The sequence below is a fragment of the Heterodontus francisci genome, chromosome 14 (genome assembly GCF_036365525.1).
Source record: "Heterodontus francisci isolate sHetFra1 chromosome 14, sHetFra1.hap1, whole genome shotgun sequence".
Classification (NCBI taxonomy): Eukaryota; Metazoa; Chordata; class Chondrichthyes; order Heterodontiformes; family Heterodontidae; genus Heterodontus; species Heterodontus francisci.
In genome coordinates, this window is record NC_090384.1 from 32,199,041 (window position 1) to 32,213,078 (window position 14,038).

General features: G+C 45.3%; 1 protein-coding gene across 7 annotated transcripts in view; it reads left to right on the plus strand.

The window, feature by feature from the left end:
• dgkza (diacylglycerol kinase, zeta a) overlaps positions 1 to 14,038 on the plus strand; it is a 656,642-nt gene that overhangs the window by 342,400 nt on the left and 300,204 nt on the right. For 4 of the 7 annotated variants that reach the window (XM_068045966.1, XM_068045967.1, XM_068045963.1 and 1 more), the window contains one exon: positions 6,133 to 6,241. In XM_068045966.1, coding sequence (XP_067902067.1) covers positions 6,133 to 6,241 — 109 coding nt within the window. Of the gene's footprint in view, positions 1 to 1,752; positions 2,859 to 6,132; positions 6,242 to 14,038 lie in introns of all 7 variants that reach the window. The other 3 variants (XM_068045962.1, XM_068045961.1, XM_068045960.1) reach the window with 1 other exon arrangement.

Below are 14,038 nucleotides of genomic sequence, written 5' to 3' on the forward strand. Positions count from 1 at the left end.
GTATTTAGATTATCAGAAAGCTTTTGATAAGGGGAGAGAAAGGGACAGAGAGAGGGGGGAGAGAGAGTCATGGAGTCATTTAATTACATCAGAGAAGAAGGCTTTTTGGCCCATCGAGTCCATGCTGTCTCTCCATGGAGCTATGCAGTCAGTTCCACTCCCTGCCTTGATCCTCGTAGCCCTGCAAGTCTATTCCTCTCAGATGGCCATCAAACTTTCTCTTGAAGTCATTGATCGTTTCCATTTCCACCAGCTATGTGGGTAGCGAGTTCCAGGTCATTACCACCCTCTGCGTAAAAACGTGCTGCCTCATATTCCCCCTGCAGCTTTTGCACAAAACTTTCAATCTGTGTCCCCTAGTTCTAGGGGGAGGGGAGGGGGGAAGAGAGAACAAGACACACACACACGGAGTACGGGGGAGAGAGAGATCAAGGTCTCTCCTGACAGATGGAAATCTATCCAGAATACTCCGCATCGCTACATCAAGTGTGCGAGCAGAGATTGACTACTTGTACAAGCAAAAATAATGCCAGATATGTCATTAAATCAATTTTCAATATAGTAACGAGACAGTATGTCAATAAATTATTCTTCTCGTTTAAAGCTTCACAAAAATGCACATTTATTGTTGTTTTTATTAGTAAGATAAATTTTTAATGTCTGTATTTTTGAAATTTGCTCACCAGCCCCCTGGGCCGAGCAAAAATTGTAATGCGGCCCTGTGCCCGAAAAGGTTGGACAACGCTGAGGTAGATGATCAATGATCTAATTGAATGGCCTACTCCTGTTCCTATATTCCTGTGTTCCCAATCAAAGAAAGCATTTTAATGAGACTTTAGCTGCACAGCTGTCAGGTCAAAGATTTTCTCTGAAAATTACAACATAAATTCTCCCAAGTATTAAAAAGATAAATTCCAGAACATGGAAAGGACACTGATCCCACTGCTTCCAATGGTCTGTGACAGTTTGCACCGATCACCTCCTTTATTTAAAATCTGTGGCGTCTGGTTGCTGACGGCCCAGTCAGAGGAAGCAGTTTCTTTATTTATTTTACCAAAACCCCTGATAATTTTGAAGAGCTCCGTTAAACCTCCCCTTAGCCTTCCCTGCAGTAACACTACACAGCATGTTACTGGGTCAGTGTTAGGTAATGTTCAACAGCAGCTCTTCCAGTGTGAGCCTAATCTCTTTAAATCTAGAACATTACACAATGGGGATTTGGAGAAACATTGAAAATTCACATCAGCAGATAAATTAATTGAGTTAAGTGTTCTGATTTAATGGAAAGGATAGCCATTAGTGCACAGTAAAGTCAGCATGCCTGAAGTGATCACTGAGGGCCAGTAGCTGCACTGTCCAGAAGTCAGTGGCCCGTTCGCAGCTGAATTTGACCAACGTTCTTCATTGTGTCTCCAGTGGTTACAAGGAATGCTTGGATTAACTTATTGCAGGAAATGGGAGAGCGTATTTGATCGTGAAAACCAGGAAGTGTTTTTTTTTTAACATTGCTGTAAGCCTCTCAGTGCATAACTTTTGTAATTCCAGTTCTATGTTGAAAAGCTTCCTCAGAGCCTTAGCAACTTGTTTATCCTTTCAGTAAAGTTATCTGCTAGCCATGCAGCAAACCACACTGCAGAGAGCATTGTCGGTTTGCAGGACTGTCTTGTCTAGTTTGTCACTCACCTCTGATAAGCGTTGCAGAGGGAGCTCGATCCAATGCTGTTCTTATTCCTCATTCTCTGCCTTTAACAGCTGTCAGTGCATAAACGAACTCTACTGAGCTGCACCTCTTCTCAAAATTAAAAAACACTGCCTGTCTGCCTGCCCCTCTACACCTCCCTAGACAAAAATACAAGCATGGAGACATTTTTCAAAAGACATTTCAGGAAGACAATATCTGGCACGCCGGGCATCAATTTGCCTAACCACTGCCGGCAGACAGGTAGACGCGTGAGCGGGACAGTACCCGGCAGTAAAGTGAGGCGCCGTTCAAATGTCGGAATGCCATCAGCGTTGTTGATGCAGAGACGCAGGTCCAGTGTCCAGATGCAGGGACTGCCCCTTCACACGACAAGATCAGGCAGTGGAGTCACCAAGGGCGGCACGACACGCCGAAGATCCAGCACCACTGCCCTTCACCTCAACCCTAGATTTGCAGTCAAGCAGAAGCGAGGGGGAAAATTGCGAACTATTGACACCCATCTGCTCGGACCCTCCATGCTGCTGGCCAGCTTGATTCAGATGACTGAGGAAGAGGAGGACAAAGCTGCCAGAGCCAAGGAGGATTGTGGGATGGAGATAAATGCCACACCTGACGATTCAGAGGGCGAGAGCTCTTCAGGAGGATCAGAAATCTCCGAATCTTCATCCACAGGCAGCAGTTGGAGTGAGCTGGAGCAGGTGGACAGGGCGACGGGTATGCAGGCCCCACCTAGAATCTCAGAGACTTTCCAGCTTTCAACTTTGTGTTATAGACCTGTTTACACCAAGTCTTTCATCAGGGCCCCTCGCTGTTTGAGGAGGAACTCCTCCCACCTCCTCCCTGCGGAATCAGTCTACTTTGGGAAAACAGCCTATGGAATCTATGGGAATTATCGGAGGACGAGCCAGCGCCGGCGGTCTAGTGCCACCCTTCTCTCTGGCACGTGTCGGGCACCAGCGGCAGCTTGCAATCATCCTGTTGTACCACCGCTGCACCAGGTGGTGTCAGTGGGGAACAGGCGGCCCTCACTGAACGTCAGGCGGGTGTCCAGTACTCTGCCACCACGTTGGAGGCATGGCATTCGCAGAAATTCACTCAGCTTGATGCACAGGAATTATGTGGCCAACCATCCCCCGACATGGAGCAACTTTTTGTCGTATGTATTCCTGTGATCCACTCAGTTATTTCTGGAGAAGGTGGGGAGGGCCTTACCAAGCTGTGTGAAGGGGGAAGGGGGGTTGTGTGTATGGGGCGGGGTGGAGGGGGTGGTGGGATGCGGGGGTGGTCATTGTAGAGGAGTGTTCTTCTTTTTCTTTTCTCTCTCCCCCCTCTCTTTCCAGGTTAGCGGCCTAAATATACATACCATCTCACCTTGGTTGTACAAATGGAAGAGTCCATCCTGTGGTCCTCTGGACAGAGAGCTCCAGCAGTGCCCTTGGGTCAGCTCACCCGTAGTGGTGCGGGTGGGAACCTTCCTCCTGTAGATGATGCCACCCTGCTTGACATTAAAATCACAGAGAAATCCAGGGCTCTTTAGGTTTGAAGTTTTTCCATGATGCAGCACAGAACAAGGCCATTCGGCCTTTTGTGCCTATGTTGAAAGTGCTACCCAAATAGTTCCCACTCTGCCACACTACCAGCCCCCCTGCTCTTTCCCCACAGCTCTGCAAATTGTCCCTCTTAAACAGTGACCCGTCTGTAAGATTAGAATGAATATACAGAAACTACCTCCTCTGCTTATTTATCAAATGTAATTAAACCTTCCCCTGTCTTGCCATTTATGATTTTCCTTTAATTTAGCCAGCAGGACTGAGCAGGGTGACACCACTATCAGGCGCTAAAAGTTGCTAGTAGTCCATTCACAGCAGTTAATGTTTGCTCCTGGTCAATGTAGAGCATTCACTCTGAAAACTGTTTATATCATGTAGGTGAAATGATGGAGTTGAGAGCTAGTTTGTATAATGGGCCTGTGCATTCAACTGAACTTTCCCCTTTGTTTAATTAGCACATTGTTCATTCACAGTATTGTATGCAGCTAGAAGGATGTTTGAAGCAGATAATTAAATGTGAACTCCCGTGTCAATCGACTGCAGAAGTGAAGAGATCAGAAACTTCCTGAATCCACTTCCTTCTTTCCTTTCTCATTGATGTGCATTTCATGCTGATGACAACAGACAATTATATGAGCTTATGTTGGAGGAATTCACTGCTCTTTCCAGAGTGTAGTCATGAGGGTGGCCATCTGCTGCTTTTTTGGGATTGTGAGGAAGATGGTACATAGCCATCCTTTGTACTTTTTTGATGGTGTATCTTGCAAATTGGGGCAAGGAAAGCAGGGGATAGTGGTGGGGTATTGGGGAAGGATTGCAGGGTGTGTTAGATTAGTGGGTGGTTTGATTGAGCCTGGTTTGGTTGGGAGACCAAACTCACGGGGTTAATAAGTGGGAGTGTTAGAAGGTCAAGTCTCAAATACAAGGTATATGCAAATAAAGCTGTTCAATTAAGTAGGACATGTTTAACTAAATAAAGTGTGAGAGAAATTGAGTTTAGATGTTGATGCAATTAAGTATAGTACATGGTGACTACAGAAAGATTTCACAGTCTGACATTTTGTAGCAATTTAACATGAGGTGATTTGAAACCAGCAAAGGGCTACGTACTACGTTCATTTGGTAGTGCTGCTAGTATCATAGCTGGATGTCTGTCATATTCCACCTCTTGGATGTTTGAGGTCCATCCGCATCATAACATAGTGCTCTAATTGGTGGAATCGCTGTGTCATATGTCAGACTTCAGTGGTACAAGGAACGTTGACACCCGGGATGATAACCTAACCTCACCGAAAGGGAATACCAAAGTGAGAATGTGATCATCTTTATTTTGATCCGTGGACTGATCCCCCTTGGTCTTGGAATGGTGGATTTTAAAATTAGACTCATTAAATACTGTGAAGGGTGTTTTTAATTGTAACAAAAGGATTTTCCCCTGCTGCTCTTGCACAGATGGGTGCTCCATCGGCAATTTCCTGGAATTTTATCTCCTGATTTCTAGAACATTTCCCTTCTTACACACCTTTCATATGGTGTGTCTTATCACTTCTCTCAAATACCCTTCTCAGTGCTCAACGAGACTCTGTGCCATTTCAGTAGAAGCTTTCTTGTTCCACAAGTAACATGATGTTTGTAGGAGAGGTGTAGACGGGAGTCATTAAAACGGCCTTGCCCCCGTAAGTAAAGTTCTTGATGAGACTCAAGAGGGGGCTGAGCAGGAAGCTCCTCACATCACTGTCAGGAAGGAAGCAATCCACAGCTCCCTAAGGCTGCTGTCAGTTGAATTTGAAATGTATAATACCAGGTTCTGTGGGCTATAGCGAACAAACTAAAATTCCGAGACTTCTTTAGTGATTTTCTAATGATCTTGTAATTTACTTAAGCGGCAGGAGCACGTCCAAGGATGAGGAATTTCAGTTATGAAGATAGATTGGAGAAGTTAGGACTGTTTTCCTTGGAGAAGAGAAGGCCGAGAGGGGATTTGATAGAGGTATTCAAAATTGTGAGGGGTCTGGACAGAGTAGATGGGGAGAAACTGTCCCCACTTGTGAAAGGATCGAGAACGAGAGGGCACAGATTTAAAGTATTTGGTAAAAGCAAAAGTGACATGAGGAAAAACTTTTTCATGCAGCAAGTGGTTAAGGTCTGGACTGCGCTGCCTGAGAACGTGGTGGAGGCAGGTTCAATTGAAGCATTCAAAAGGGAATTAGACAGTTATATGAAAATGAAGAACGTACAAGGTTATGGAGAGAAGGCAGGGGAATGGAACTGAGGGAATTGCTCTTTCAGAAAGGCAGTGCAGTCATGATGGGCCGAATGGCCTCCTTTTGTACTGTAACGATTCTGTGGAAATGGGAATGAAGAGCATGAGAGTGTATTCAGCATTTTGGCTTTTTTGGCTGACATCTGGATGTTGGTGTGTATCTTGGGGTGTCTCTCTATTGGTGATACAGTCACATGTTGGGAGTAATTTTAACCTAATCCACCCATCGGAAAACTATTGGGATTGGGTGCAAAGTTGGTTTTATGACCTTAATTTTCCTCTCAGTTGAAGGCAGTCTTTGGGAAGGCTCTAAAACCAATGTTTCACTCTATCCTATTCATTTCCCACCTGGCGAGTTAGGTTAAAATGACCTCCGTTGTGTCTGTTAAAATCTGAGATTATGGAAAATCATTGTGTTCCAGTGAACAATGTCTGATTCAAGGATTGTGAGAAATAATTGGTGAGTTAAACTGTGTTGCACGTACAGCCATCAAATATGAGAAAGTGTGGAAAGGAGCTGTAATGTTTCAGTGCTGCTTTCTATAAGAGGGTATACATTGCTTAAGTAGATGAAATATTTAGACCAGGCAAAAACACTGTTCTCTGGTTTATTTCAGAAAAGCTATCGCTAAGTCTGGACTTCAGCACCTAGTGGCTCAACCAAACCCGAGCGTGGCCCTGCGGCAGGATTCAGATCGTGAAGTACGCAGTACAGTAGATTGGACGGTGAGTACATCCTCAATCCAACCAACCAAAATTCACTCCCATTGTAAACAGTCCCACTTTAAACCCCCTCCCATTGTAAACAATCCCACTTTAAACCCCCTCCCATTGTAAACAATCCCACTTTACCAAACCCCCTCCCATTGTAAACAATCCCACTTTAAACCCCCTCCCATTGTAAACAATCCCACTTTAAACCCCCTCCCATTGTAAACAATCCCACTTTACCAAACCCCCTCCCATTGTAAACAATCCCACTTTAAACCCCCTCTAATTGTAAACAATCCCACTTTAAACCCCCTACAATTGTAAACAATCCCACTGTCCCAAACCCCTCCCATTGTAAACAATCTCACTTTAAACCCCTTCCCATTGTAAACAATCCCACTTTAAACCCCCTCCAATTGTAAACACTGGCATCTACCTGGCAATGTGGAAAATTTCTCAGGTATGTCATGTACACAAAAAGCAGGACAAATCCAACCAATCCAATCGTCTCAGTCCCAGGACATCAGTCTATTCTTGATCATCAGTAAAATGCTGGAAGGGGTGGTCGACAGTCGCTATCAAGTGTTACTTGCTCAGCAATAACCTGCTCAGTTACGCTTAGTTTGGGTTCTGCCAGGGCCACTCAGCTCCTGACCTCATTACAGCCTTTGTTGAAACATGGAGCTGAACTCAAAAGGTGAGGTGAGAGTGACTGCCCTTGACATCAAGGCAGCATTTGGCAGAGTATGGCATCAAGGAGCCCTAGCAAAACTGCAGTCAATGGGAATCAGGGAGAAAACTCTCTGCTGGTTGGAGTCATACCTAGCGCAAAGGAAGATGGCTGTGGTTGTTGGAGGTCAAACATCTGAGCTCCAGGACATCACTGCAGGAGTTCCTCAGGGTAGTGTCCTAGGCCCAACCATCTTCAGCTGCTTCATCAATGACCTTTTTTCAATCATAAGGTCAGAAGTGGGGATGTTCGCTGATGATTGCACAATGTTCATTAACATTCCCGACTACTCAGATACTGAAGCAACCTGTGTCCAGATGCAGCAAGACCTGGACAATGTCCAGGCTTGAACTGATAAGTGGCAAGTAACATTCGTGCCACGCAAGTGCCAGGCAATGACCATCTCCAACAAGAGAGAATCTAACCATCTCCACTTGATATTCAATGGCATTACCATCACTGAATTCCCCACTATCAACAGCAGCTGAAGATGGTTGGGCCTAGGACACTACCCTGAGGATTACCATTGACCAGAATTTGAACTGGACCAGACACGTAAATAGTGTGGCTACAAGAGCAGGTCAGAGGCTGGGAATTCTGAGGTGAATAACTCACTTCCTGACTCCCCAAAGCCTGTCCACCATCTACAAGGCACAAGTCAGGAGTGTGATGGAATACTCTCCACCTGCCTGGATGGGTGCAGCTCCAACAACACTCAAGAAGCTCAACACTATCCAGGACAAAGCAGCCCGCTTGATTGGTATCCCATGCACCACCTTCAGCATTCACTCCCTCCACCACCGGCACACAGTGGCAGCATCTACAAGATGCACTGCAGCAACACATCAAGGCTCCTTCGACAGCACCTTCCAAACCCGTGACCTCTACCGCCTAGAAGGACAAGGGCAGCAGATGAATGGGAACGCCACCACCTGCAAGTTCCCCTGCAAGCCACACACCATCCTGACTTGGAAGTATATTGCCGTTCCTTCATTGTCGCTGAGTCAAGATCCTGGAACTTCCTAACAGGACTGTGGATGTACCTACACCACAAGGATTGCAGTCGTTCAAGAAGGCAGCTCACCGCCACCTTTTCAAGGGCAATTGGGGATGGGCAATAAAAGCTGGCCTAGCTAGTGACACTCACATCCCGTGAACGAATAAAAAAAAACCCCACTGTGCTAAACCCCTCCCATTGTGAACAATCCCACTGTACCAAATCCTTTGCCATTGTAAGCAATCCCACTGTACTAAACTCTCTCCTATTGTAAACAGTGTCACTGTACCATTCACTTCTATTATTTGGTATTTCATAATTCAGATACCCATTACACTGAACATATTCACTCTGGGATGTCAGTCTCACAATACTAGCTTCTGGTGAAATGAAGAGCCTTTAAATGTTAACCCAATAGCAACACTAGGTTTGAACTGGGCATGAGAAAATAAGTTCAAGCTTCATTGCATGTTTGAGGGGGTAATACTGCTCCTCTGGACATTGTCGTAATCTGGTCACAGGATTCTCAGAATAGATGATGTGCGTTTGCCTGAATCGGATGGTGCAAATGCATTATTTTGTTATTTAGAGTCTATTTTTAGATTTATCTTTATAAATCAGAGGCCAGCAGGAAGCCATGTCTCAAATGCTGTTCTGGGGGCTGCATCAGCTTGAGGTTAGTGTTTCCTCCTCTGAGAAAGAAGGGGAAGTTTTTTTTAAATTTGAAAAGCAAATTTTTTTCTTCCGTATGTACGACCGAGATGGGAGGAGTGCACTGTTTATTCTAGGTCCACTTCTCCACAGGTCACAACATATATTTAAATTTTTTCCTACTTACCGATATGGTTAATCATAAACAAGCTTTTTATCCCAGAATAATACACACCAACCAGGTTTCTTTAATAAACAACAAAATTATCAGTTTATTATAAAATAAATCTTAACCAGTAATGAAGTAAAGCATAAACACACAGCTTGAAATATTACAGTTCCCTTTTTACTTTAGCCCCTCACACTCACTCATTCACATACACACATATACCGGTTAACCGGAAAAGTAAAGGGATTTTTGTTTTTAGAGCTCTATTACAGTCAAAAAAAACACTTGGGCTGAATACTTGCTCATTCTTGAAGAAACAGTAGATGAGATATACTGTGTTCCAAAACTGGCATACAGTCTGGCCTCTGAGTTCACATAGATGGGTTACTGGGATCTTTTCGAACAGTTCTTTTCAGGTGGCATTGAGATTTACTTTGGCAGGCTTTTCTTCAAAGACAGGAGACGAGAGCAGTTGACATAGTGAACTTTTAGAGAGGTGCTGGAAAGCTGAGCTGGGTTGTGGTCTTCTCTCCTTCCTTGGGAATTCTCTTCTCTCCTTGGAAGTTCTCTCCCTTTTTATACAGGTGAACTTTTTGACCTTCATCAATATTGACCTGTCACTTCTTTGTAAACAACTTCTCCAGATGTCCAAAGTTCTCTGTTGTTTTTTGAGCTGGAAGCCAGGTAGTTTCCTAGAAAGGCTTGTTGTTGTTGCTGGAAGTCAAGTGGTTTCCCGGAAAGGCTTGATTTTCTCACAAGACCTCTCTGTGCCTCTTTTAAAAAGCATTTCCAGGGACTGTTTCTCAAAGTCAAGTGGCCTTTACACAACCCCCTTTGAAAACCCCAAAGTTTAACATTCTTTTATCTTTCAAAAATGAATCCTCAAAAAATATATTTCATAAAACACAGAGGCACTTTCGTAACAAGTGTCATATTCAAACTAGCTATTTCAAGTATTCATCTTTCTTAAGAAGGGCTGATGGTTTTTGGCTAAGACTGCAGTGTAGAACTGTGGTTTCAATGATCCAATAGTGACAGGTATTAGTGTCAGGACAGCAGAGCTGAAGGTTTCTATTACCCGTTGTCTACATTCTGAGTTACTAATGGTGGCTTGGAACAAAACGGTACCTGGAGTCAGGGTCAAAGAACAAGGGTGGTAACAGATGTGAAGTATAGCATGCTTTTCCCTTTTGTATATTGGCTGTGGCTCAGTTGGTAGCAATGTCACCTCTGACTCAAGGTTATAGTTTCAAAAAAAACTTTTGGTCTCCATACCTAAGGAAGGATATACTTGCCACAGAGGGAGTGCAGTGAAGGTTCACCAGACTGATTCCTGGGATGGTGGGATTGCCCTATGAGGAGAGATAGAGGCCTACATTCTCTAAAGTTTAGAAGAATGAAAGGTAATCTCATTGAAGCTCGACAAGGTTAATGCAGGAAGGATATTTTCCCTGGCGATGGGGGGGGGGGGGGGTGCAGAGAGAGAGAAAGCGGGGGCAGACAGAGAGAGCGGGGGCAGAGAGAGATGGGGCAGAGAGAAAGCGAAAGGGGGCAGACAGAGACAACGAGAGGGAGGGGGCAGAGTGAGAGAGCAAGTGGGGTGGGGGGAAAGGGGCACAGAGAGATAGAGGGCAGGGGGCAGAGAGTGAGGGGGCAGAGAGGGGGGGCAGACAGACAATGAGAGGGAGGGGGCTGAGAGAGAGTGAGAGAGGGGGGCAAAGAGAGAGAGAGGGGAGGGCCAGAGAGTGAGTGAGAGGGAGGGGGCGGGGGGCAGAAAGAGAGTGGGAGGGGCAGAGAGAGAGCGAGTGGGGGGGGGAAGGGGCAGAGAGAGATAGAGGGCAGGGGGCAGAGAGAGTGGGAGGGGGCAGATAGAGAGTGAGAGAGGGGGGCAGACAGAGAGCATGAGAGGGAAAGGGGCAGAGAGAGAGAGGGGCAGAGACAGAGATCGGGGACAGAGAGAAAGAGAGGCGGGGGGAGAGAGGGGCAGAGAGAGAGAGGGGGCGCAGATAGAGAGATTGGGGGGCAGAGAGAGGGAGAGAACAGGGGGCAGAGAGAGAACGGGGGGAGCAGAGGGACATTGTAAACAATCCCACTCTACCAAACCTCCTCCCATTCTAAACAATCTTAAAGACCTCAGTCGACTCTGTTTGAGCGGTCTTCTCCAGGTTGCCGCTCTTTCCCTGCCCCCTCCATTCCCATCATCGGATGCTGATCTTTTGTCTCTTGTCCTGCCTTGTGGAATTGTCTCCGACGCCTTTCTCCTTCCTGCCTGTCTCTGTGCTTTCAAAATCAACTCATATGTTCGACTGTACCTTCAGCCTCTCCTTGCCCCTGAAGCTCATTCTCTGCTCCCAGCATCATCATCGTGTCTCCTGTAAGGGATGTTCTTTCATGTGAGGAATGTTTCATTAACGTAGAGTTATTGTTTAAACCGGCTGGGATTTCCTGCTACATTAGGTGTGGGGGGTAAACAAACTCTCCCAAAATACAGTGACAAAACAGATAGTAAGAGCTAAAAAAAGGATGAAAAGATAGTTGCAAGGAATATTTTTACAGTTTTATTTGGGGAATGAGCAATGTAAGCACCTTGAAAACTGTCAATGGTGCCATTGTCAATGAAAACAAGGAAATGGTGGGCATGTTGAATAATGACTTTGCATCTGTATTTACAGTGGAGGAAGTGGTCAAAATCCTGGATATCCCAATGAAACTAATATTGAATCAGGGTGAGGGATGCAACAAAACTAACATAAAACAAAATAACAGTAAGGAAGAAAATAATGGCAGTGAAGAGTGACAAACCCCCAGGACCAAATGGTTTCCTCCCAGGGTTTTAAAGGAAGTAGGTGAGAACATATCAGATGTCCTAATTATAACCGCCCGAAGTTCTCTCAATTTGGGAACCATTTCTTTTAGATTGGAAAATTGTGCATGTCCCCACACTATTTTAGAAAGGTGAGAGAGGGAGACCAAGGAATTATAGAGCAGTTAGTCCAACATCTGTTGTCGGGAAATTACCAGAGTCTATAGTTAAGAATGGAGTGAGGGAACGCCTTAGAGTCATTCAGAGTCATTTACGGCACAGGAGGAGGCCATTCGGCCCATCGGGTCCATGCCTGCTCTCCACGGAACTACTCAGTCAGTCCCACTTCCCTGCTTGATCCCTGTAGCCCTGCAAGTCTATTTCCTTCAAGTGGCCATCCAATTTTTTTTAAGACAGTGATTGTCTCCACTTCCATCACCCTCGTGGGCAGTGAGTTCCAGGTCATTACATCCCACTGTGTAAAAAAGTTCTTCTTCATATTCCCCCTCTATCTCTTGCCCAAAACAGTCATTGTGTGTCCCCGAGTCCTTGTACCATTAGTTAATGGGAACAGTTGTTCCTTGGCTAACTTATCTAAGCTTGTCATTCCTTTGTTCGAAAGAGAACAACCCCAGTTTTTTCCTACCTAACCTTGTAACTAAAATTCCCCACCACTGGAATCATTCTGGCAAATCTCCTCTGCGCCCTTTCAAGGACCCTCACATTTTATTGAAGTGTGATGACCAGAACGAGATGCAGTGCTCCAGTTGGAGTCTAACCAGAGCTTTAGAAAGATTCAGCATAATTTCCCTGCTTTTCTATTCGATGCCTCTATTTATGAAGCCCAAGATCACTTACACTTTACTAACCAGTCTCTGATTATCTCCTACCACCATCATAAATTGATGCACATGCACCCCCAGGTCCCTCTGTTTATGCACGCTCTTTAGAACTGTGCCATTAGGTATATATTGCCTCTCCCTATTTCTTCTGACAAAATGCATCACCTCACACTTGTCAGTAATAAATTCCATCTGCCACCAGTCTGCCCATTCTGTAGCCTATCTATGTCCTGCTGCAGGCGATTCATATCACCCTCGCTGTTTGCCACACCTCCAAGTTTGGTATCATCAGAAAATTTTGAGATTCTACTCTGTATTCCAAGGTCTAAGCCATTTATATACAGTAAAAAAGACAGTGGTTCCAGCACTGAAGACTTGGGCTCCAGAACTAGCCACACCCCTAGCCAAGCTGTTCCAGTACAGCTACAACACTGGTATCTAGCTGGCAATGTGGAAAATTGTCAAGTATGTCCTGTACACAAAAAGCAGGAAAATGCAACCCGGACAATTAGCGCCCCATCAGTCTACTCTCAAACATCAGCAAAGTGATGGAAGGTGTCATCGACAGTGCTATCAAGCAACACTTGCTTAGCAATAACCTGCTCAGTGATACTCAGTTTGGGTTCCGCCAGGTCCACTCAGCTCCTGACCTTATTACAGCCTTGATTCAAACATAGACAAAAGTGCTGAACTCCAGAAGTGAGATGAGAGTGACTGCCCTTGACATCAAGGCAGCATTTGACCATGTTTGGCATCAAGGAGCCCTAGCAAAACTGGAGTCAATGGGAATCAGAGGTAAAAGTCTCTGCTGGTTGACTACCTAGCACGAAGGAAGATAGTTGTGGTTGTTGGAGGTCAATCATCTCAGTCCCAGGACATCACTGCAGGAGTTCCACAGGGTAGTGTCCTAGGCCCCACCATCTTCAGTTGCTTCATCAAGACCTTCCCTCCAACATAAGGTCAGAAATGGGATGTTTGCTGATGATTACACAATGTTCAGCGCCATTCATGACTCCTCAGATACTGAAGCAGCCCATGTCCATATGCAGCAAGACCTGGACAATATCCAGGCTTGGGCTGATACGTGGCAAGTAACATTAGCGCCACACAAGTGCCAGGCAATGACAATCTCAAACAGGAGAGACTCTAACCATAATAATATAAAAGCAAAATACTGCGGATGCTGGAAATCTGAAATAAAAACAAGAAATGCTGGAATCACTCAGCAGGTCTGGCAGCATCTGTGGAAAGAGAAGCAGAGTTAACGTTTCGGGTCAGTGACCCTTCTTCGGAATCTAACCATCTCCCCTTGACATTCAATGGCATTGCCATTGCTGAATTTCCCACTATTAACATTCTGGGGGTTACCATTGACCAGAAACTGAACTGAAACAGCCACATAAATAGTGTGGCTACAAGAGCAGGTCAGAGGCTGGGAATTCTGCAGCAAGTAACTCACTTTCTGACTCCTCAATGCCTGTCCACCATCTACAAGGCACAAGTCAGGAGTGTGATGGAATACTCTCCACTTGCCTGGATGGGTGCAGCTCCAACAACACTCAAGAAGCTCGACACCATCCAGAACAAAAAAGCCCACTTGATTGGCACACCATGCACAAC